Source organism: Lepisosteus oculatus, chromosome 12 (assembly GCF_040954835.1).
Source record: "Lepisosteus oculatus isolate fLepOcu1 chromosome 12, fLepOcu1.hap2, whole genome shotgun sequence".
Lineage (NCBI taxonomy): Eukaryota > Metazoa > Chordata > Actinopteri > Semionotiformes > Lepisosteidae > Lepisosteus > Lepisosteus oculatus.
The window spans coordinates 24,935,727-24,961,653 of record NC_090707.1 but is presented as its reverse complement, the minus strand read 5'-3'; the positions used below and the strand labels follow the sequence as shown (position 1 = coordinate 24,961,653).

The 25,927-nt window shown below is 38.7% G+C and overlaps 1 protein-coding gene across 1 annotated transcript in view; it reads left to right on the top strand.

The window, feature by feature from the left end:
- vps8 (VPS8 subunit of CORVET complex) overlaps positions 1–25,927 on the top strand; it is a 372,860-nt gene that overhangs the window by 177,891 nt on the left and 169,042 nt on the right. Inside the window, exons 39-40 of the mRNA XM_069196707.1 lie at positions 894–975; positions 3,517–3,599. Coding sequence (XP_069052808.1) covers positions 894–975; positions 3,517–3,599 — 165 coding nt within the window. The remainder of the gene's footprint in view (positions 1–893; positions 976–3,516; positions 3,600–25,927) is intronic.

The window sequence follows — 25,927 nt, the reverse complement described above, 5'->3', positions numbered from 1 at the left end:
CACTTTTTGCAAATAACAATTTTTGGTCTCCACAATTCCTTATTTCACTGTTAATATTACAGAACCTTTGTTTTTATTTAGAACTTAATATGTGCTTTTAAATCAGAAAATAAAAAGAAATGGCATTGACAAACTTATTGACACCCCAGACTCAATATTTGGTGGTCAGCCTTTGGTCAAAATAACTGCAATCAAGCGCTTCCTATAGCCATCGATGAGCTTCCTGCACCTCTGTACTGGCAGTTTGGCCCACTCTTCTTATGCAAACTGCTCCAGTTCTCCCAGATTCGAAGGGTGCCTTCTCCCAACTGCTGTTTTCAGATCTCTCCAAAATCCAGAATTCACCAATTCTGTCTATTGGAGAATGTTTGGAAGATCTGTGAAAATCAGTCTAGCTATAGACATGAGGTGGAGAGATGAACATGTCCAGTTTGAAGACCTGTATGTTTAAAATTAACGTTAGGTTATCCAAATGTTATGTCAGTTAGGTTAGAATGACATTTTCCTTGATAAATGTTCTGATGTTTTAAGTTACTCTAAGTTAATATGGGAAAATAAAAAAAAAGATTTCACATACTGTAATACCATTCTATCAACTGGCATTTATTGCCAGAAACATACCTGTAACCAGTTCGCAGTTATAAAACTAAATAGTTAACTGTTGTTGTTTAAAACATCTATAGTTGAAACTGTGTAATCACTCCAAAATCAGAAATTGTTCCATGCATAATTTCATTTATTTAAATGGATTAAATTACAGTTTTATGTACTTTATGAAAACATCACATTTTCTAAAAATATATATTGAATACATTTATTCAGTATATACTGTATGCCAGCATCATTAATCAGTGCAAGTTAACAATGAATCTCTGTTATTTTACTTCTCGCAGATGCTGTGGTTTCCATTGTTAGAAGCAATGATGTCACCTCAGAAGCTACTAAAAGGGTCAGCCTTTCGGCACACTTCAGAATGTAAGGCTATTTGACCTGTCATTATTAATAAAGATTAAGATGCTGCTGAGACAAATTAGACAGACATTGGAAGTTATCCCTAGGGCTTCTACAACAGAGGTGCACACCTTAATTGTAATGTCGATTCTCAACTGATAACACTAAGAAAAGTATGTAATAATATACAGATGCAGCCATTCAAAATGCACGGTACAAACCCGCGGTACGGTAAACTACCCACAAGCCACCACAGGGCACCGCGGTAAGTGATTGGCTGGCCAAAATGACTGACAGGGGCACTCGTGGTGCATTGGTTGGTAGTGAAAAGATTTAATCATTTAATGTCTTTACTGTGCACATTTTAATCCGGTTAGTTTTGAATATTTATATGGAATTTTACCACTAAAGGGAAATTTTAGTAGCTGAGCATAAAAAGAATAGGAGCATAACGCATCTGAAGGTCATAAAGGATATTAATTTTGGAACATAAACATTACTGTATGTACATAAACTGTACTGTGTATGGCTGGTCTTGGTAGTTTAAAGAAAAAATACACACCAGTCTTTCATTTCTCACTAAACATTTTAAGCATGAAAGTTTTAGGAAACGGTACCCAAATATGTGATTGCTGTATAGAATGAATTTTGATTTAAAAAAATTATTTAACACGAAAATTAAGCTGTTTACATCTTCCGCCTGAGAACAGTCACCCGTTGCTACCCAACGCAGAAACACAGCCACTAACTAGCAAAGAGAGGACATTATCTAGCCAATATGATAAAGAAATAAATGATTATTGTGTTTATTTTTTTGCACATTTATTTTAACATTTCCATCGATTGTACAATCTTTAAAGCGCTTTGAGGAGCCACCTTTAAAGGCGCCATAAAGTTCAATAAAGTTCATTATTACAATAAAGTTCATTATTATTACTATTGTTAATTTGCTGGACAGAGAGGTGAACATTATTACACAGAAGACAAAGATAGCGATTTACGTTGCATTGTGCATTGTGCTGCTGTAATACAGTTTTAAATAATTAAAAGTGTGTATTTTTTCTTTAAAGTACCAAGACCAGCAATATACAGTACAGTTTACATACAGTAATATGTTTATGTTCCTAAATTAATATCGTTTATGAGCATGTGAAAGGCATGGTGAATCGGAGATTCTCAAGAATTACTTTGTATGATTGGAAACGGATGCATGATCGGATCAACTAAATGCTGTGGCGTTACTTTTTGTCAATGAAAAAATAAACTCTTTTCGTTTACAAAGACGGTTACAAAGAATGTGGACCAGGGTAATACTTACAGCTTGTCCAAGGTCATTCATTATTAATACTATTAGTAATATCTTCGGTAAAGACTTTGATGCATAAAATATTCCTGCATAATTAAAATATTTATGATAAAGGTGGTAGGTTGTCCAACAGAACAATCTTGCTTTTATAAAATATACTGCCTTTTTAATGTTTAATGATTAACATGCTGTAATACACTGTTTAAATTTAAAAGTCTAAAGAGTATACTTAAATTCTTAATTGAATAAAGATTGTTCCTCAGCAGTGATCGGGATTCTAAACCGACGTTTTCTGGTGACAGCTCAAATGCTGTACAAGTTAACCTTTATTAGCTCCACCTGGCGGTTTTACAAGGTGATTCCGGATACTATTAACATAATCTAATTTGCATACGGTATGATGCGGTAAACTGCGACACGCCCACCGTGTTATACTGCAGCATACCCCGCTTGTTTTGAATGGCTGCATCTGTAGCATATATTTTATTTTTTTCTTGATTTACAGTGTATTCTTATGGTTCCTTTTTGTTACTTCAGTTTTGCCATACTATTAACTTCACTTCTGAAGAGCCTCGTCAAGGCTGATAAACTGTTGTGCAAGCTTGAGTGTCCTGTGCTTCCTCAGTGGGCTTCAGGGCCCTATAGATGATTACCAGCTCATTTTTCCTCACAACTCCTCCCTAACAAGCTTTGAGTATTCCACAGTCCTCACAGTATACATATTGCTTAAGCAGTTAGTTATAATTTCAAATGGCAATCTACGCAATTACCATAGTAGAATAGTGTGTACAAGAGGTAATTAACCAAATAATTGATTAAATAACAAGAAGATAAGGATTATGTAAAACAATTTTGAAGGTAGTTTGCCTCAGATATACTGTATTTAGGAATGATTGTGCTGCTTGCTGAGTAACCTTGACAGGTTACCTTGCCCTAAGTAAACCATCTAACCAACTGAGTGTGATGTTAATATTGACTGTAATGAATAGTTCAGTCAACAAAGTTAGAAACTGGCTTTAGAAGGGTTATAGACCTGGTTACAGAAAGTTATGAACCTCATATCAAATAACTAACCAGGAACTCCTCTGCAAACATTATATATGTGCGAAACGATGTGGCCTCTTGGAGAAAATCCTTGTTAGATGTACATCATTAACGTGTTCTTGTCCCTGTGTGTTTTAACCCTCTTTTCCATATGAATGCTTTTAGATGATATACTGTACTCGTATGTCATGCTACAGGTTATGTTTCTCTTTCAGCACTGAAACAGCTTACGATGCAAGTTCTGAACAGCATGACAGGCTTCATTGCTCTACCATTGATAATCCAGCGCATCTTGCAGGTCTGTACTGTCTGGATTTCCCTTTTATTTCTCGCCAGCAATGGTGCAGAACGTGCACAGGTGCTGATGTGCTTTTCTCAGCCTTAAAGCTAGTGGTAAAACATATCTCCACCATGTTCTCAATCCAGATCACTTTCTGTACAGCCAGACTTTGCATGTGGCCCAGGTCCTGGGAGATCTTGAGTCCAGAACACAAAATAAAAAGTTTAAATCCATATTGTAGTGGTAAAATTGGTCATGTTCACTTATTGTTATCCTAAACTAGAGATCTAGTAACTAAGCCTTGCTCTTGCATAATCTTGCCTCAGCTCCTCACCGGTTTGGTTACCATGACATTGTTGTTTTCCACCAAGCTTGGTCGATACTTTATGGTTTTGCAACTATCCAAATTTGTTCTGTGGCATTTAGCTGACCTGCATTTCTTTTTTTAGTATTATAAATATGATTCTCTGGGGTGACTCTAGTCTGCATCTCTCACAACTCTCCCAGATCACTCCAGGACATCCTTTGACACTGTGCGCTACACAGGGTCCTACTGCAAATTGTTATTAAACTGAACCATCACAGTACTGTCAACAGAAAATCTAGCATTCTTGTTTGATACTTAATCCCTTCTGGAACTATAAATTATTCGCAGCTACCCACTGATATCTGGATAATGAGTATCGTATCTAACAAGTCACACAAGCCTTCTTATTGGAAAGGTAAATGTTGAAAGGTAAGGAAAATAAACAGAACGTGTATTATACGTTATACGGTATAGTTCACATTATAGTTCATTGACCTGTCTATGATACTGTTTTGGTATATTGTGGATATGACTTCATGTGAAGCCCTCTACAGGTGTGAGGGAGAGAGATAAAGTAGTAAAGAAATAATGCATAGGAGAGAATAATACAGAGTAGGCAAGAAGGATCAGGGAGCAGTGGAGAAATGGGCCAAAAGCAGGAGAGAATGAGTATCCTATCTCGGTGAGAACAGGAGGAAAGATGTTTAAAGATCAGTAGGTCTGCAGTACTTACACATGTAGCTCCTTTGCTCAGCTCTCATCTGTAAGTGTGTGTAAGTATCTGTTTTGAAACCACACATTCACATTTGCCTAATCTCTCCAGTAACTTTAGTCCCGACTAGCCCTTTCTTTATATGGCTTTCCATCCATATCTGCTCTCTGTGTAATTATTGCTTCCTTGCTATAGTACATAAAATAAAACTAATGGCCAAGTGAATTGAAGTCACTTTTGGAGGCAAATTAAAAATTTGATTGTACTACACAACAAGAATTTCTATTGTACCTTCAAACCTAATTTATGGTTTGTGACTTTTAGGATATGCATGCCAGTTAGTGTAATGGAAATGTTTTCATAATCAATCAGAGACTACTAAACTGTTCCTTTACATGTCACCATCTGTCAGGGAACCTTTGTTCTAGACTGGAGGATTCAGTTTAGGTGTCACTGAGAGACTTCACTAGGAAGAAACCATTACATTGAAAACAATCAGGTGTAATCACTCAGTTAAAATTATTATTATTATTATTATTATTATTATTATTATTATTATTATTATTATTATTATTATTATTATCCTTGTATAGAGCATTTCTGGATGCTCTACTAAAAGCGATTTACAGGTAATGGTTACTCCCCTCCACCTCCACCAATGTGCAGCACCTACCTGGTTGATGCGACAGGCAGCCAAAGTGCGTCAGTACACTCACCATACAAACAGATCTAGCCATTCAGGATCAGTGCCGGATTCTGCATCATTTTGCAGTGCGCATGACCTAAGGCACCATAACACACCCCAATTTCTTATTCTTATATCTGTTTTTGGACGCATTTCTTTTTAAAACCACCAGGTGGTGCAGTGAAAGCTTAGCATGGCATGTGGAGCATTTGGGCTGTCACTAGAAAATCTTTTTCCATTTATAGAATTTAAATTGTATACTGTTTAGACTTGTATACATTTTAATCTGTGTTTTACATTATGTGAAATATTAAATTAGTATTTGTATTTGCATAAACAAAATGACTCTGATATATTTTAAAAAATATTATTATACTGTGGCTTCTTGTGAACGCAATGTGCTTCCTTCAGGTTTCGGGTTTATTTCCCTATTTAGATCATTTATATTTTGTCTTAGTGCAAATTTCAGCAATGCATAAATTTTAATTATAAAAACATGTTTCACATATTGTATTGGCTCTAAAACCATACAGCACCATACTGTATACACAGTATATATAGTTATGCGGTATAGTTCACACTAGAGTTCATTGGCCTGTCTACGCTACTGTTTTGGTATACTGTATCTGTGGATATGACTTCGTGATTTGCGTGTGTGCCTCGTTGAGAGACAAGAAAGCACTACTTAAAAAATCCTGATTGTGAAGAAAAAAGTCCTGTGTATGATTTTGTTCCTCATTGCAGTATATAGCCTAAAAATGTGATTTAACAAATTGTAATACAAACTATTCCACGAATAAATAAAAATCTGTGTTCAATTTATTGTAACCCCAAAAACCGCAACATACTATATACGTATAATAATCACAATTCTGAAAAGTACACGGTTTTTAATACAATAATGACAGCAAGTATTCATAGAAAAGGTTAAAACGTTATAGCTTTTTATAAAGTATATAAACTTAATATAATCAGAACGAGCACGTCAGAACTTTTTCAAAATAACCACAGTAAGTGACCAATTGAAAGATTTTGATGCATAATGTTTATGAAGAAAGTGGAATACTGTTACGCTTTTTAAAATTTAATTGAGTAGAACTTCAATTAATTTTACAATTGTATTAACAGATACAAATATTAAACAAATACAAAACATACCCCTACGAGCTGTATATACAGTTTGTATAATATATTTATATTTATATTCATATTAATGATTTAATGAATATTAAATTAATGAAGTGTTTCACTAACATCTAATGCACCACAAGTGCCACCTGTCGATCATCTTTTGCAGCCCTAATTCCAGGTGACGGGGTTTTACCGTGAATTTTGAATGGCTACATCTGTAAACTATCGGTGGGGAGGAAAACAGAATGATTAACCCAATTCAGAAATGCTGATTGTTGGTAAAGACCAGTAGGAAATTTGGCCAGGACACATGAGTAACATCCCTACTCTTTTTAGAGAAATGCCTGAAACTGAGATTGAGAGCCCTCAATTAATTACACCTATGGAGAAAGCTTATGCGTGGTAGCTGCAATATACTGAGTGGGGACGTGAGGTGCTCTTTGAGAATAGGAGACAGGTGAATAGAAAGAGACTGCGAGAGAAGTAGGTACAAGAATTATAGTAAAATAATTATAGGTAAACCATTATTATTCTTTAAAGGTTTGGAATTTAGTTCAACTTCTTATATAGTTAGGTAAACGTTCTATAAACGTATGTTTAGAACTCTGATAGGATCAGAGAAAATAATTACTGAAAACCAAACCTTGTAATGGAACTTGAAATAAATAAGTAGTTTATTGACTGACTATCTGAGGAGGTAATGGTAGCAGCATAATGTTGCTAGTTAGTGTCTGAATTCTGGAATCTGCTTCTTCTGCCTATTGAGATTATTTATTTATTATTATTATTTATTGGTGTTTCTCAGTCTAAATAAAATAGTCTTAATTAATAAATTAAGGGTTTTTTTTGCATTATTGAAGTTGTCCTTTGTCTCCATACTGTATTTGTTCTCAGCCTAGCTGTGCTTATATGTTTTTTGTTAAGCATTACTTATCATGTATGTTTTCAAAGAAATAATATTTGAGTTAGTCTGTAGTCAAAAGCAAAAGCTAAAGTATTTTGTATTGCTTCACTTATTCCATACAGTGCCCTCCAGAATTATTGGCACCCTTGGTAAAGATTAGCTAAAAAGGCTATGGAATAATGTCTTTGTTGTTTATCAGCTTTATCTTACACTGAAAATATGAGAGAAATGTAACCTTTCAGTGGGGTAAAATTATCCAAAGAAAAAAATCCTGATAAAAAATAAACATTTTTCTCAAAAACACCTCACAATTATTAGCACCCCTGCATTTAGTACTTTGTGCACCTTCCCTTTTCCAAGATAACAGCACTGAGTCTTCTCTGATAGTGCTGGATGAGGTGGGAGAACACATACACATGCAGCCATTCAAAACGAGCGAGGTACAACGCGGTACAACATGATGAGGTACACATCATAACGCGTCATATCATCTCATACCGCATTTTACTACGTGCAAATTAGATTATGTTAATAGTATCCGGAATCACCTTGTAAAACCGCCAGGTGGAGCTAATAAAGCTTAACCTCTCATGTACAGCATTTGAGCTGTCACCAGAAAACACCCAGTTTCGAATCCCTATCACTGCCGAGGGATAATCTTTATCCAATTAAGAATTTAAGTTGTATATTCTTTAGACTTTTTTTAATTTTAAACTGTGTATTACAGCATGTTAATCATTGAACATTAAAAAGTTACTATATTTTATGAAAGCAAGATTGCTCAGTTGGACAAAAGTACACAACCTACCACATTTATCATAAATATTTTTATTTTGCAGAAATATTTTATGCATCAAAGTCTTTACCGAAGATATTACTAATAGTATTGTAGCGCCCTCGGAGGTGAGGAGGAAGTGCACCTAGGCACTCAGGGTGCTGTGAAGCAGGCTGGGAGTTGTAGCCGGGGGGAGTCTGAGGGTCAGCACGATGACCAGCAACTGACCCTGCTCATATAAATAGATTTATGTTAGTTTAAGTGTCCTGTGTAGCTTACTAAGTGTGTAGTCTTCTGTTAACGAGTTACCACCCTAAACCTGTGTACATGTTCTGTTGGTCCCCCTTATGTGTGTGTAAAATCCTGTGGTTGGTGTTGTTTTTGAGAGGAGAATAAAAGCAGTCGCTTGTTTTCTTATCTCGTCTCCACTTGTCCTTTGTCCTGCATGAACCCGTAAGCGCTACATTATTAATAATGAGTGACCTTGGACAAGCTCTAAAATCAAAGTATTACACTGGTCCACTTTCTTTGTAACCGTCTTTGTAAACGAAAAGACTTCATTTTTTCATTGGCAAAAAGTAACACAACAGCATTTCATTGATCCGATCACATATTCGTTTCCAATCATACAAAGTAAGTTTTGAGAATCTCAGATTCACCATGCCTTTCACATGCTCATAAATGATATTAATTTAGGAACATAAACATATTATGCAAACTGTATATGGCTGGTATTTTTATTTTAAAGAAAACATACACACCAGTATTCCATTTTTCCCTAAACATTTTAAGCATCAAAGTCTTACATGTGGTTATTTTGGAAACGTTTTTACGTACTCCTTCTGACCATATTACGTTTATATACTTTTTAACGTTTTCTGTGAATACGCTCGTAATCGGAGTAAACAAAATCATACTTTTAGAATGTGATTAATAGGGAATATAATATGGAATCGCATATCTAAAGAAATTAATAACAATATCATTATATTCATGTACTGTAGCACAATCAGTAGTATAAGACTTTCTGCAAGTTTAACTCGTACATTACAAACTCCAAGCATTTCATTTTGTCTATTGCTACAATATCGACAGCAGTGTAGTTACAAAATGTTTCAAAATGTTTCCAAACAAAATGTTTCCAAAATAACATTCCAAAATAACCACAACAGAACGAGTTGTGAATCAATAAAGGCATTTAATTAAACACGTGTTTGCGATTTTAATCAAAACGGGGGTAATGTGGTTAGACCTTTAGCCATGCAATACATTTCCTCTTGATCATCTTTGAATCTTTGTGTAAGTTTTTTTTACTTTTTAATTATACATTTTAAACACTTTAATTTTGTAAAAGCAACACACATTCCATACAGATACAGTACAATCACATTCTCCTGTCTTCCCGTGGTGTAAAATGAATTAGCAGGTAATTGAGATAACAGTGCATTGCACTAAGAGTGGAATATTCTTTTTTACAAGTGTAAAAAGAGGTGATACGTGTCACCTCTATAACTTTTCAATTTACAGAGAAATTCTGCCAGGCCCTCACAACATTGTCCAATAATACTCTTCTTGTGTCTAATTTTTTAGTTTAGCAGGATTTGCGCAATAAGCACATTGTTTAATGGGGATGGCATTACCCACGTCTATTATCATCGTACAACACTTGAGTCGGGAGTGTCTGTTAATAAAACAGGGCGCTTTGCAATACATATACTGTAACTACTTTGAGTGGTTAGCTGCGTCAGCCTGCGTAGTCTGCAAAGGAACAAGTAATAGGCTTATTCCATGCTGAAAAGAGAAGAGAGAAAATGCAATGTTTCGGCTGTGAAGCCTTCTTCAGGTGTGAGGGTCTTCAGCTCAAAATGAAACGCTTGGAGTTTGTAATGTAGGGCGCTCTGAATGAGTTACACTTTGATGAGGTCTTGCCAGCGCGGTGACGTCACTGCCTTTCATATGAATAGGAGGGACCTGGTCCGTCAGGGTTGAACGCAGATCACACTGTAACGCTGGAGGCCCAGGTTCAATTCCCCTGCTGGTAGGGCATGAGCCCGAAAGCACTACATTATTCTGTCTTCCGTGTCACATTAACTAACTCTTCAGTTTATTCCGCCAGACAGTACATGAATATAATTATATCGTATAATTTATTTAGATATGCAATTCCATATTATATTCCCTGTTAATCAAATTCTAAAAGTATGCTTTTGTTTACACCGATAACGAGCGAATTCACAGAAAAGGTTAAAACACTATCACTTTTCACAAAGTATATAAACTTAATATGATCAGAAGGAGCATGTAAAAAAGTTTCCAAAATAACCACATGTAAGACTTTGATGCTTAAAATGTTTAGGGAGAAAGTGGAATACTGGTGAGTATGTTTTCTTTAAAATACCAATACCAGCAATATACAGTTTGCATAATATGTTTATGTTCCTAAATTAATATCGTTTATGAGCATGTGAAAGGCATGGTGAATCGGAGATTCTCAAATCTTACTTTGTATGATTGGAAACTAATGCGTGATCGGATCAACTAAATGCTGTGGTGTGGTGGTGTTACTTTTTGTCAATTAAAAAATAGTCTTTTCGTTTACAAAGACTGTTACAAAGAAAGTGGACCAGGGTAATACTTTGAGCTTACAGCTTGTCCAAGGTAATTCATTATTAATACTATTAGTAATATCTTCAGTAAATACTTATATGCATAAAATATTTCTGCATTATTAAAATATTTATGATACATGTGGTAGGTTGTGTACTTTGTCCAACTGAGCAATCTTGCTTTCATAAAATATACCAACTTTTTAATGTATAATGATTAACATTCTGTAATGCACAGTTTAAATTTAAAAGTCTAAAGAGTATACAACTTAAATTCTTAATTGAAATAAATTTTCCCTCAGCAGTGATGGGGATTCGAAACCGAGTGTTTTATGGTGACAGCTCAAATGCTGTAATGGAGGGATTAAGCTTAATTAGCTCCACTTGGCGGTTTTACAAGGTGATTCTGGATACTATTAATGTAATCTAATTTGAATGCGGTATGTCTTGATATGATGCATTATGATGTGACACACCCGCCGCAGTGTACTGCAGCGTACCTCGCTCATTTTGAATGGCTGCATCTGTATCAGAGCAAAGTGAGACATTGTATTTATGAAATTACATGGGATGATTGAGTTTATATTTTAGTCTATTTTGTTTGAAATATGATCATATTATAGCTCAGATGATAATATTAACTCATTTTCAGACCATCTTTCCATGTTGATATAGATATTGTTTCATTCTATAGTATGAAAATCTTACTTGTCTGTGAGCAATCATCAAATAACAAATTGCATTAGGTCAACCAAACATGTTTACTTCCCAAGCAGACAACAGGAATCTGCCCCATTTTGTTAACTTACTGTAGAAGTAAACACTTTAAATGAAGGATCTAGACATTTCTTGAAAGACCTGACTTCAACAGCATGGCATTATTCAAAGCATAGGACTTTCAGCACCTCTTTGCTGGAGCCTACCAATCTTAACAGTTTTATAGACATTCTGATCTATACTACATTCTGTATTATTCTAATTTGTACTAAATCGCTCGTGGCATTTATTACGGTTAAGTATCAACCATCCTGTTTACCAAAGGAAGTTAACTACAGTTATTATTGTGGCTGTGTACATCCCGCCCAGCGCTGTCTCCAAAGAAGCACCACGAGTCCTTTATGGGGCCATCAGCGATTTTAAATCAGTTCTCCCTAAATTTTATCAAAATGTTAACTTAGCAACCAGAGGGGTGAACCCACTGGACTTTGTTTATACAAATATCTGTGACGCATACAAGGCTGTTCCCTGCCCCCACCTGGGCTTCTCTGACCACATCTCTGTTATGCTAATCCCAGCATACAGACTGCTGCTCAAACGCACCAAACATGTTGTGAAACAGATCAGAGTATGGCCAGATGGAGGACTGTTTTGAGCGCACAGACTGGAATGTGTTATGGGAGGCTGCTACCTTTGATCATCTCATGAACTTAGAGGAGTATGCAGCATCTGTGACTGGCTACATCAGTAAGTGTATAGATGATGTCACCGTCTCCAAATCCACCATCACACGGGCCAACCAGAAGCTATGGCTGAGTGCAGAGGTCCGTGCACTGCTAAGAACCCGTGATGTTGCATTCAGATCAGGAGACAAGGCAGCTCTAAGGACCAACCTGTCCGAGGGCCAACATGTCCTGTGCCATCGGGGAGGGAAAGCGCACTTATGCATGAAAAATCCATGGCCACTCCTCGACACTAGAGGTACGCAGCACATGTGGCAAGGCATCCAAGCCATTACTGATTACAGGACTACCCCACGTGCCAGTGACAGTGGTGCCTCCTTCCCGGATGTGCTGAATAACTTCTACGCACGGTTTGAAGCAATGAACGTTGTGCCTGCGAGAAAACCACACCTCCTCCTGATGATCAGGTGCTTTGCCTGTCTGCATCTGATGTGAGTAGGACACTAGCCAAAGTTAATACATGTAAGGCTGCTGGACCCAATAATATACCTGGTCATGTGCTCAAGGAATGTGCAGAACAGCTAGCTGACGTCCTCACAGATATGTTTAATATGTCCTTGTGCCAGGCAGTCATCCCTTTATGGTTCAAATCCACCACTATTATACCAGTGCCGAAGAAGTCAGCTGTGTCGTGCCTCAATGATTACCTCCCCGTGGCAATCACATCAATTATCACGAAGAGCTACGACAGGCTAGTCATGGGCCATATCAAGTCCAGACTCCCTACCCCTTTGGACCCCCTTCAGTTCGCATACTGCCCCAGCTGGTCTACAGATGATTGACTTCAGTTCAGCGTTTAATACAATCAGAAGCTGATAGGAACATTAAGCTTGCTGAACCTCAACATCTCCCTCTGTAACTGGATTCTGGACTTTCTGACCGAGAGACCTCAGACAGTGCGGATCGGTAATAACATCTCCAGCACCATCACAATGAGCACCGGAACTCCCGAGGGCTGTGTGCTCAGTCCACTTCTGTTCACATTGATGACTCATGACTGTACGGCCAAGCACAGTTCAAACTGCATCATCAAGTTTGCCAATGACACGACATGATAACAACAACTAGCGGAGGTGGAGCAACTAGCGACTGGTGCACAAACAAGCACCTATCTCTTAATGTAAATAAAGCAAAAGAGATAATTATTGACTTCAGGAGGGCCCGTTTTGATCACTCCCCAATATACATCAACGTCTCCCCTGTGGAGACAGTTATAAGCATCAAGTTTCTTGATGTACACAGTACAGATGACTTCACTTGGTCCCTCAATACCACCTCCATAGCTAAGAAAGCACAGAAGCGTCTCTATTTTCTGCGGCGACTGAGGAGGGCAAATCTTCCCCCACCCATTCTTACCACTTTCTACGAAGCACCATTGTGAGCACCTTGACCAGCTGTATCACTATTTGGTTTGGGAATTGCAACACTTCAGACCTTGCAAAGAATTGTGGAAACAGCTGGAAACATCGTTGGAGCCTTTCTCCCTTCAATTTGTGTCATCTATCACAAACGCTGATTTCACAGGGCCTCCAGTATAGTAGATGACCTCTCCCATGAACACTTTGCCTTCCTACCATCTGAAAAAATATATCGCAGTGTACGGGCTAGCTCCACCAAACTCTGTAACAGCTTTTTCCTGCAGGCTCCTCAACTCCCTGGAGTCTACTCGCACCCACTCCAATTCCAGAAACAGATTTTAAATTCCCCCAGTGTTTTAGTAAATATTTTATTTTGTATTATATTTTACTGTGTGTATCCTGTCTACAATGTCTATGTCAGTGTCCTGTCTGTATTTGCACCGTGGACCAGGAGGAACAATATTTCATTCCATTGTATACTTGTGGCTGGAATGACAATAAAGTTGAACTTGAACTTAAATGATCACTGCTTTTGAAAAGTTTGTAAAATTAGCCCTAGTTAAAGATGATTCTATTTGGCAGCTTTGAGTTCAATTAAAAAAACGTTCACTTTCCCAGATAAAGTCCTCTGCATTTGCTGGTCTTTCTTTAGATTACATGGACTATCATTTTTTTTTTGCAGTTTCACACTTATTCCTAACCTGGTGTTCTGTGTAAGCTTGAATTCTGTTTTGTCCTTGTTATTTAACCCAAGGCTTAAATCTTTACCAACCACAAGAAACAGTTCTCAAACTTACATATTCATTGCTTAGCAGTATTGAATCTTGAATATAACTTGCCTCAGAAATGGCCTTTTAGATTTACTTTATTAAATCTAAAAGAAAAATATTTTGACCCTTTTTGACATTGACAACAGGTGCCAGAGCTATAATAATAATAATAATAATAATAATAATAATAATAATAATAATAATAATTAATGATTGCTTACACTTATATAGCGGTTTTCTGGACAATCAATTCCAAGCGCTTTACAGGTAATGGGGGACTCCCCTCCACCACCAGCATTCACCTGGATGATGCAACGGCAGCCATAGTGCGCCAAAACGCTCACTACAAATCAGCTATTAGCGGGGAGGAGAGCAATAAAGCCAATTCATAGATTGGAAGAGAAGAGCTCTTCTGTTCTTTGCAGTGTTGCTGCCATAATTAGTATACACGGTAGCTCAGACCGTACTCACTCAGCACTGACATGGGTGGCTTTGGGAAAGCACTTTTGGTTGAGTTTATGAAAATCAATACATTAAAATTACTAGAGATATTATCTTGAAATCAAATGAAAGAGTATAAAATGTGTTGGTTTTTTTTTAAATGCTGTACCTTGTAAAAGTATAGTCCCTATCCAAAGAGTTAACTTTTTAGCATTAAATTTAACATTACAGCAACTGATGTAAGGCGGGATACACCCTGGATGGGACACTAATCCACAGCAGTACATTATTAAAAGTGTGTAAATACTTTTGCAATGCATTATATATATACAGATGCAGCCATTCAAAGTGTGCGGTACAGACATGTACCGGAGGTAATTGGCTACGACGTCGCACATTGTGACCCACGATGACGCGCGATACCGCGGTACGTGATTGGTTGACCAACAGGGGCACTCGTGGTCCGTTGGTCTGTCGTAGAAAGATTTACAGTAAACGTCTTTACTGTTCCCGTTTTAGTATTGAATATTTATATGGAATTTTACCACTGAAGGGAAATCTTAGTAGCTGAGCATAAAAAGAATAGGAGCATAGTGTAACGCGTGTGAAGGCCATAAACGATATTTTGGAACATAAACATACAGTATATGGCTGGTCTTGGTACTTTAAAGAAAAAATACACACCAGTATTCCATTTCTTCCTAAACATTTTAAGCATCGAAGTCTTTAACTAACGAGATACCGGAGTCAACAAGCATACTTTTAGAATTTGATTAAAAGGTAATATAATATGGAATCGCGTATCTAAAGAAATTAATAACTATATAATTATATTCATGTACTGCAACACAAGAATAGTACACGCTGTACATTGTCTGTTGATAATGTTTCTGTAGTGCTTTTTCAGCACTCTGCATGTGACCTTGCTGGTGGCGCTGAGGGTTAGGTTCCTGACTCCCACGTCACACTGTCTGTGATTGAATCCCACTGGAACCATGACTTTTTTTTAACAAACATTTCTTTGAAAAAATGAAACGTTTCCCTTGGTCAGAGATTAAATAATACCTCACTCGCACCAAACATATTTATATTTCTAAATATCACAACATGATCGAATTTAAGTAATTTTAATAACAATTTATAGTCACCTATGCGTTACAATATAAACATTTATATTGATTTAAATCGCGTTTTGATTTAAATCGTAAACACGTGTTTAAATATATCTGTTTTTTTATTCACAATCAGACAAATGCAACATAAAATGATATCTTTGTCTTCTAAGTATCTTAATAAACTTTCAGCAGAACTTTCTCCCTGTTTAGATTTATTTTTCTTGGGATCTTGGGATCAAATGTGAAAAGATTAGATTGTAATCGTTTTTATTTTTCAAAGTGCAATGAAATACAATATTGTTGTTGTTGCTGTTATTGTTGTTTTTATCCTGTAAAGCGTTTTGAGAAGCCACCTTTAAAGGCGATATATAAAAGCGCCGATTCTTATGGAATGTGTTCCGCCGGGGATTCAAAACTTTTTTTATTTTTTTTAATCGCGTATCTAAGGAAATAGCAGTTGTTGTAACAGAAGAAATAAGGTTCTTGATCCCGAGATGAAGTAAAACAGATGAGTTTATTGCATGCAAGGAACAATAAAGCCGAAGTCTTGTTTCCCGCAAGAAACAACAAAACCGAAGTATTGTTCAACGTACTGTTACAAACTTTTGGGTTATATAGTGTTTTCTTCTCCGTTTCTGACGTCACTCGGTATGATGGTAAAGAGGGGGGTTCATGGTATTTGGCCAGTTTACGATGTTCTGGGCAAATGGTCAGTTTTACATTACACCCAGGGGGTTCCTAGCTGGCATCTGCAATCCTTATCAGTTAACCCCCTTTCCTGCCATAAACCCCTGCTTGTGACTTGGAAGTCTAAACCCCCTACAGAAAGGATTAAATTCAAACCCCCGTCTTCACATCTTTCTTCATTCCCCCCTTATAAAATATGGCATACGTCAGTGTAGCCTATTTTTATACATACAATGTCAGGGCAGATCTTTCCTTTCTTGGCGAACAGGTATGTATTGCCATGACATTGTACGTTCCACGGTTATAGCAAGATGTGATACATGTTTTTGTGAATGTGATGATTACAATTATACATATAAACAATACTACTCCTACAGATAAACACTATAAAAAGGTTCCACCCCAGGCCCCAAACACAGACTTTACCCAAGACCCAATTCCCCAATTTTCAGTATAATAGTCCTGATATTTCTGTCCCTCATTGTAAATGTGTTGGGCCAGATCTGAGATGTGCTCAGAATTATCAGGAATATATGTGCAGCATTCAGTGCCAATTACTGCACAAGTTCCTCCTTGGGCCGCCAGTACATAATCTAAAGCTAGTAGGTTCTGCATGGCCACTGTTCTGAGGGCTACCATCTCATCATTAACAGCCTTCAGACTAGATGAGGTAGAATTTGCTAATTCTTCTAAAGTCGAGGCCATTTGAATTAACTCTCGACTCAGAAAGTTCATGCCGGCTTGTGGAAATATTATACCTAAATAATATTCCCAATCAGCCAATTTCCTTTGTGGTCTGTGGTTAGGTCCGAAGGGGCTGTGGGTTTGAACACGGATATGAGGAACCCCATATCCTAAATAACATGAGCCAGACCACTGGGCTGGCAACCATGGGTAGGCTCGTTTTCCACAAATGAAATATGTTCCGTTTGGCGCTCCCCATGCCTCTGAAAATAAGAAACTTATACCGAATTGTGGGGTGTGCCGATCCCATCCTGGAATTTGGAAGGTAGAGGTGGATATATTTGCAGCGATGGTAAGTTGGCAACGACTCCATCCAACCAAGTGCAGACCATTAGTGTGCTGAAAACATATGTTTCCCTCACGTTCCTTATTGAGAGTCAGGTATGGTGGTGTATGGCTTCTGTTATATTTAGGAGCGTAAGAGCCTGTGAAACTCGTAGGCTCTAAGCCTCGCTCCTGTAGATATTGTAATGTTGTGCAGGTTAAAGTCGTGTTATGGCAACCCCCCATAGTTTGTCATATTAAAATCTCCTAAATTATCCCTCCAAATGATCATGCCTATGACTTCCTCGAGACGCCAAGGAATGGCTCCCATAGGAAGTCCTCCCTGTACATATTTGGGTAATGCTGCACACACCCAGCAGGCACTTTGGTTGGTTTTCTTAGCTGTCAGATAGGAGAGGCCTAAAAAGGAATTAATTCCATGTTCTCCTTTGTGGGAGAGATGATCATTAATCCCTGCGGAACATAGTTCTACAGCAACAATTATCATTATTGACAGAAATGATTTCATTCTGGGTCTGTAAATGGGGATGAGGCTCGTCGGCAGTGTGGCGCGTGGATCCAGCGATCTTTTCCTTCCACTCGAACCGCAGACTCGGTTGTCAACAGGATCTGGTAGGGTCCGTCCCACCTGGGCTGGAGAACCTGTGAAGGAAATTTCCTGATCCACACCCACTATCCTGGGATGAGGTTGTGCCCTCCTTCAGGTGATGGTCCCCACGCCTCCAGGACCTGCTCGCGGGCTCCTTGGGTGGCCTCTGTCAGCTACTTGCAATAATACAAAGGAATGGTTGATCCATCTGAGGAAACCCCAGTCTCAGCACCTGTAAGAGAACTTGTTTCAAATTATTAAAGGCGGCTTTTGCTGCAGGAACCAAGGCAATCTTGTCCTTGTACTGCACTCCCCCCTTAAGCAGATCTGTTAAGAGTTGTGCTCACCCTGTAAAAAACATTGCACCCAGGCCCTGTTAAAATTTCACAATGCTAGACACAAAAGGGCCTTATCATAACTGCTTCTATTAGACACTCAAAAGCTGAAGCAACTCAGACTTGTGGGTTTCCTCGTCAGGGGAAGCACTCAGAATACCATCAACATACTGAGTGATCACAGCCAGTTGAAGCCACGTGATACCCTGTTCTGCATAGTCATTCTTTGTAATGCATAATATTCCAACCCAATAGATCTGGAATAAAACCACCCATTAAAATCTGGTACTCGGCAAATAAAACTTGCTGTCCCAATACTCCTGTGGCCTCCTGCCATCTTGCCATATACATTGCTCTATAGTACACTGTTGAACAGAGGAGTGAAACAAGCAGGACAGTAGTGCTCCAGTATCCCCTAACAGAGAAACCAACACTCCATTAACAGTACATTTTTATCCACTGGACTGGGACAGACTTAGGGAGGCTACAAGGGATTTACAGGATCTAATCGTTAGGTAAACAGATTTTCTCACAAGACGTTATTCTCCCCAGTCTCGATTCTAAACCTACAGCGTTTCAGCATGTCTGGTTTCGAGACATTCGAATAAAACCAAATTGTTTCCACTATTGCAACTAATTGTATAAATTACAATTAATAATAATTTATAATAATACAAAAACTGTTTAACTACTTTTATGTCCACCTGTACTGTACTTATACGTTTCAGACGCTCTTATATTTTCCAATCTCCTTAAGTTGATTTTCGTCAAGTCTCTTTAGTTACGTCTCTAGCCTGTCCCGCTGGCTAAACACACTCACACCGTCATTTAGTAGACCAAAACTCACAGTTACACACATACATGCCGGCACACAAATTCATAAAACACACATACACATCGAGAATATATTTTTCTCTTCGTAATACAATGTGCTGTATTCTTGTTTTACTTTTACATGAATCCTTTTAATTCCTGAAGCGCACTCCAGGTTCGCTGCATTTCTGATTTCGGGTGGGTACTTTAGCCCACCGGTCAATATCTTACGGTTTTGGATTTGATCGTATGGGGGAAATCAGGGAAGGTAGGTGCGATTGCAGACCCCCTCGACGGGGTGCGAGACAGTGTTAGAGTGGCACTGTCATCAACGGCGCCAGCCCCTGCTACATCAAGTCCTTTCCCACTTCGAGTGAGAGTACAGATCTGCGGGCGCCCTCCCTCTAACAGGGGAGACCCTGATCCGTTTTTATCACACTCATACCAAGTGTTATCCCAATCAGACCCCCCTTCTCCATATGGCCACTGAGGGAATTGATCCCAATTATTTTCGTTTCCTGCCTGTTTGTTCCCCTGTGGGAGAGCAGGACATAACATAGTCGCCGGCTGCAGCACATTAACCAGTGCAGCGTGACCAGGAGTTAATTCCTTCTTTAGTTTCTCATTCTCCTGTACTGATGTATTTCACAAACAAGGAAAACACCAAAAACATACATACATATATCTCCTCCACTCCTGCTTCCTTTAAAACAAAAAAAAAAACACGCCACGCCAGAAACCACGCCACTCCAGTCTGTGCACGATCAAGGCGTAGCTAATCTCAGGACCCCGGGCGTAATTAAAGCCCACACCAATCCTGGATTATACGTGCATTTAATGCACCACTCAGCTCCAGAACCCCGGGCGCAATTAAGGCCCACACCGATTCAGAGCCTCAGAACTCCGGGTGCAATTAAGACCCAAACCAGTTCTGACCTTCAGAACTCCGGGTGCAATTAAGACCCACACCAGTCCTGAACTTCACGGTAAGGGTCCAAAACCCGTTCAAAACTCCACGCGCAATTAAGGCATACACCAGCTTCGAACGCCTGTACACAATACCGCGGAACCCCTGCCAGACCAAATTCTGGGCTTACAGCAAACAACCCATTACATACACCGGTGCCTTCCCCGGGCCAGAGGAATTCAGAAACTCACGTTTACTCCGTCATCTCGGGCGATTCTCGCAGGGAGCAGAGATTTCCCAATCGGTCAGAGAGAGTCGGGACTTTTAAATAAAAGAGGAGTCCTTACCTCTTAGTTATGTGCGCGCTGACCGTCTCTCCTGCCGATGGGAAGTTCTGCGCCTTCTGGAGCATCCGCCGACTACGCCAAATTTGTTGTAACAGAAGAAATAAGGTTCTTGATCCCGAGATGAAGTAAAACAGATGAGTTTATTGCATGCAAGGAACAATAAAGCCAAAGTCTTGTTTCCCGCAAGAAACAACAAAACCGAAGTATTGTTCAACGTACTGTTACAAACTTTTGGGTTATATAGTGTTTTCTTCTCCGTTTCTGACGTCACTCGGTATGATGGTAAAGAGGGGGGTTTATGGTATTTGGCCAGTTTACGATGTTCTGGGCAAATGGTCAGTTTAACATTACACCCAGGGGGGTTCCTAGCTGGCATCTGCAATCCTTATCAGTTAACCCCCTTTCCTGCCATATACCCCTGCTTGTGACTTGGAAGTCTAAACCCCCTACAGAAAGGATTAAATTGAAACCCCCGTCTTCACATCTTTCTTCACAGTATAACTTTGTTCATGCACAAACAGTGGCATGTTACATTATTAATTTGGGTGTCTCCTCTTGCCAGAAAGCTCTAAATTGCATTTTGACTGCAGTTTTTGACTTTTTCTAAATTGCAACCCATAAATAAAGCTGATACAGTTTAGACTTTGAATTATTTTAAACTGTATTACAACAGCACAATGGACAATGCAACGTAAATTGCAAAAATGCACTTGGAATCTGTCAAAGCCCTACTTTGTCAGGCATTTTCTTTTACTGCAACGGACATAAAAACTCCCTTGCTTTTAACAGAGCGTTTCATAATTTCTAACTATTTTCTAGCTCGAAATATCACAAGGACCCTCAAGAGCACAGCAAAGACTGTATTAAAAGAATCGTGTATCTAAAGAAATTAATAAGATATAATTATATTCGTGTACTGCGACAGGGCTGTGTAGGGCTGTTTCACCTCTCTCTTCATGCGAATTCTCTTCATGTGACTCTATTCAAAAGCCATTTCGCAGAGAGGGGATGAGAAGAGTGACAAACTAGTATACTTTATATATTTTTTTCTGAACCGGGGAAAATCTGATCATGTTTCTCTATAACAATAATAAAAAACATTATTTTACATTTCACCTCTAAAAGTGGCATCTCAAAGCAATACAGTAGATGGAAAAACAGTTAAAAGGACCAAAGTAAACACCAGACAAACACAAATGCGTTTTTAATAAAATGCTTTTATTCATTCAGCAGAGAGTGAGAGGGACATCCAGCAGAGAGAGACACACACACCGGTTTTCATTGACAAAAAGTAATTTTTTTTTACATTCCTCTTGTCTAACAGGAATGTTTTGTATGTGGACAGACTGTTAGACTAGAGGAAAAGAGCGCCTCCTTCTACGGAGCATTCCGTTGATCCGATCACAAATTATTTTCCAGTCGCACGAAGTAAGGGTTGAGAATCTCAGATTCACCATGCTACTAATGGTTTCCCGGAGATTGCAAGGCAAGGCACTTTTGCCTCTGGACCATTCGAAATTTACAGACGTGGTCCACCCCCAGTAAATTTCAAAAGTCACAAGATTTCGAAACACGAGGGCGGCGTAGCGGTCGGCTCTTGCTTTCCCGTCCGATGAAAGGCAGGTTCCTTTTGCCGAAGTCGGGAGACATCAGAGGCTTGCCACACCCGAACTGTTAAACCAACGCATTAGCACATCAAAGCCCATTGAGGAGCCGGGCACAACAATTGTTTTGTCCCTTGATTTACTGATCTGCATTAATTACAGAAATCGAGTTCCTGCTCTTTGCAGACGACCTGGTCCTGCTGTCGCCCACAGAACAGAGGCTGCGGCAGAACCTGTCACTGCTGGAGCAGCACTGTCAGACCTGGGCGCTGACAGTCAATCTGGACAAGACCAGAGTTATGGTTTTCCAGAAAAAAAGCCAGACCTCAGGGAAACAGGTACAAATTCACACTTAACAACAACACATTAACACCTAACAACGGGAGCAGGGCCGAATTAGGCCAGTACCCACTATTGTTAAACATACAGAAAAGAAGTATTGGCTTTAGTATTAGCCATACAGAACATTAAAGTGCCCCTTTCCATTCAGCAGGTGTCTGAGCCGCTGTGTCCTATCTTCTGACAGTCGCTGTTGTAAATGTCTGTAGAGTGTATCTTATTTTTAGTACTATCTTTTTATATTATATTCCCTATTAATCAAACTCTAAGAGTATGTATCGGCTTGTCCCCCCCTCCTGCCCCTCTCTGTGTACAGTAGAGCCTCCTGTCCAGCCAGCACATGTCCACAGACATTCACAACAGCGACATACCATAAAACATTTGCACATATAGTTAAATTATTAGTTGTTTTTCAGGAAGTTTAAAAAAAAACAGTTGAATTACTTATCCAGTCTCTGGAAATAAAGTTATTTTTCAAGCAATGCAAGAAACGTTGAGCAATATGTTTTTTTTTTAATGCAACATTGACAGCCACATCTTAAATCTTGTCAGTCAGCTCTTTTTTCTCTATTTGAATTGTGGCGATTCAAACAACCTGGGATAACAAGTGGTCTCAAAGTCACCGAGCTCACAGAGCTTCAACAACAGATGACAATTCCTTTAGTCCTTCCTTAGTCTTCCTGAAATTGTCGGATTATGAGTGAATAAAAGCATCTTATTAGAAACACGTTTGCGTTTGTTTGGGAGCTACAGATGCAGCCATTCAAAGTGAGCGGTACAGACACGTACCGCAGGTAAGATGACACGGGGTACCGTGGTGCGTGATTGGTTGACCGACAGGGGCACTCGTGGTCCGTTGGTCTGTCATAGAAAGACTTACTGTAAACGTCTTTACTGTGCCCGTTGTAGATATTGAATTTTACCACTGAAGGGAAATCTTAGTAGCTGAGCATAAAAAGAATAGGAGCATACTGTAACGCGTGTGAAGGCCATAAACGATATTAATGTTGGAACGTAAACATACAGTATATAGCTGGTCTTGGTACTTTAAAGAAAAAAATACACACCAGTATTCCATTTCTCCCTAAACATTGTAAGCTTCGAAGTCTTTAACTAACGTGATACCGGAGTCAACAAGCATACTTTTAGAATTTGATTAAAAGGGAATATAATATGGAATCGCGTATCTAAAGAATTTAATAACGGTATGATTATATCCGTGTACTGCGGCAGGGCTGTGTAGGATTTTGGTTATGTAATATTATTTTCTAGATTTCACATTGTGAATATGATGGGATGTCTGATGGGATGTTTCTAAAAATCCATCCTCTGTAAAACGTCTTCTCTAGTTGTCCTGCATATGTATTCGCTAATGAAGCTGTGTGTTCTGAGCCTGGATCTCTACATTACTGTATGAACCAGCTTAGAGGGCTAAAGACAGCTTGTGTTTAAATTGAGTGTAAGGCAATTTATGCTTCTAAAGTCATGGTCAGCATTTATTTTTGTACTGTGCTGTAAACTTGTTCTGTGCCAAGTCACATTATTTTATAGCATTTTTATAGCGTTATCAAATACGGTGTTACTGTAGTTTACTGAGTCCCCTCCTCCTACGAAGCATTTCGTTGATCCGATCACAAGCTTACAATGTTTAGGGAGAAATGGAATACCGGTGTGTATTTTTCCTTGTGATATTTTAAGCTCTAGTTGAATGATAGGTGTCGCATTTTAAATCATTTTCGTAGCTAGAAATTATGAAACGCCCTGTTAAAAGCAAGGAAGTTTTTATGCCCGTTGAAGTAAAACAAAATGCCTGACAAAGTATGGCTTGGACAGATTCCAAGTGCTTGTACATATGTGCTAAAGAAATTATACTTTGAGTATACAGCTTGTCCAAAGTCATCCATTATTAATACTATTAGTAATATCTTCAGTAAAAGCTTTGATGCATAAATATTTCTGATAAAGGTAGGTTGTGTACTTTTGTCCAACTGAGCAATCTTGCTTTCATAAAATATACCAACATTTTAATGACTGATGATTAACATGCTGTAATACACAGTTCAAACTTAAAGGCTCAAATGCTGTACATGAGAGGTTAAGCTCCCCCTGGCGGTTTTACAAGGCGACGCCGGATAGTTAGTCATGTGACACACGTGAAATGCGTGATACCGCGACACGCCCACTGGGGTATGCCGCGAAATACCTCACCCATTTTGAATGGCTGCATCTGTATATTATGTATTTTTCATATGTAAGATATAATGATATGTTCCTGCTTACACATCGCACGACTTTAAAAGCTAGAAAAACAGGTTTCGATTCACATTATCTGGCGAGCCTTGTTTTGTCAAAGGACAGCACTAAAAAACAGAAAATACACGGGGGAGGGCAAGCGAGAGAGAGTTTTTTGCCCTCTGTCAAAAAACTCCAAATCACCCGGGGCAGAGACTCTGGGGTGATTATTGTGTGGTACAGAGCGGAGCTCAGTCACTCCAAACAAGTAGTTAAGAGAGAAGAGTCAACAGTTGATTTAAGGACGCTCTGTCAAAATGCAGTGAAATACAATATTGTTGTTGTTGCTGTTATTGTTGTTTTTATCCTGTAAAGCGTTTTGAGAAGCCGCCTTTAAAGGGGATATATAAAAGCGCTGATTCTTATGGAATGTGTTCCGCCGGGGATTCAAACATTTTTTTTAATCGCGTATCCAATTAAATAGCAGTATAACCTTTATGTGATATCACCTTAAGGACAGCACATACAAGGGTTAATTGCACAATGAACCACGCCAATAAATTTAAAATAGTCTTCTTTAGGTGTGAGTGTAGGAGTGGATCACAGCAGACATAATCAGCAAATTAGGAAAACAAAGAACAGGACAGGTGAGACGTGTATCCAGAGAGCGAGTGATCAGAAAAAGGGACAGCTGTTACGCCCAGGTTTTCGACGCAATTGTTTTAACTTGCTAATGCATCAGACACATTTCCTGGTGTCCTGGTATTAGCTCATCGGTATGGTGTAAGTTTTATCTGTACCATACCATACAGTATATAGGTACAGAATTCAAGCTGCACCACTGTATCGCTTAGGTAAGGAGACAGACAATTGCCAAAATCACGAAGACTTTCTCACACCAAATAATGAAGATGAAAAGAAACGGGAAGTCAACACGGGACATTGTACAGCATTTGGCTTCGATGGACATCTTCGTTTCTGAAAGCACAGTGGGACGACATTATAAAGGGGAGGGGAGGCAAAGAGAATCTAAACCGAGGACGATTCAAAGGTAAATAACTTTCTAAAAATGCTTTTCTTGCCTGTAAATACAACTACGCACATTATTTTTAAAACTAACTGTAGATCTCATTTTTCTTAAGTCCTATTGTGAGAGCTATCGACAAACTGACAGATGAAAATGATGAGCTACCGGCGATG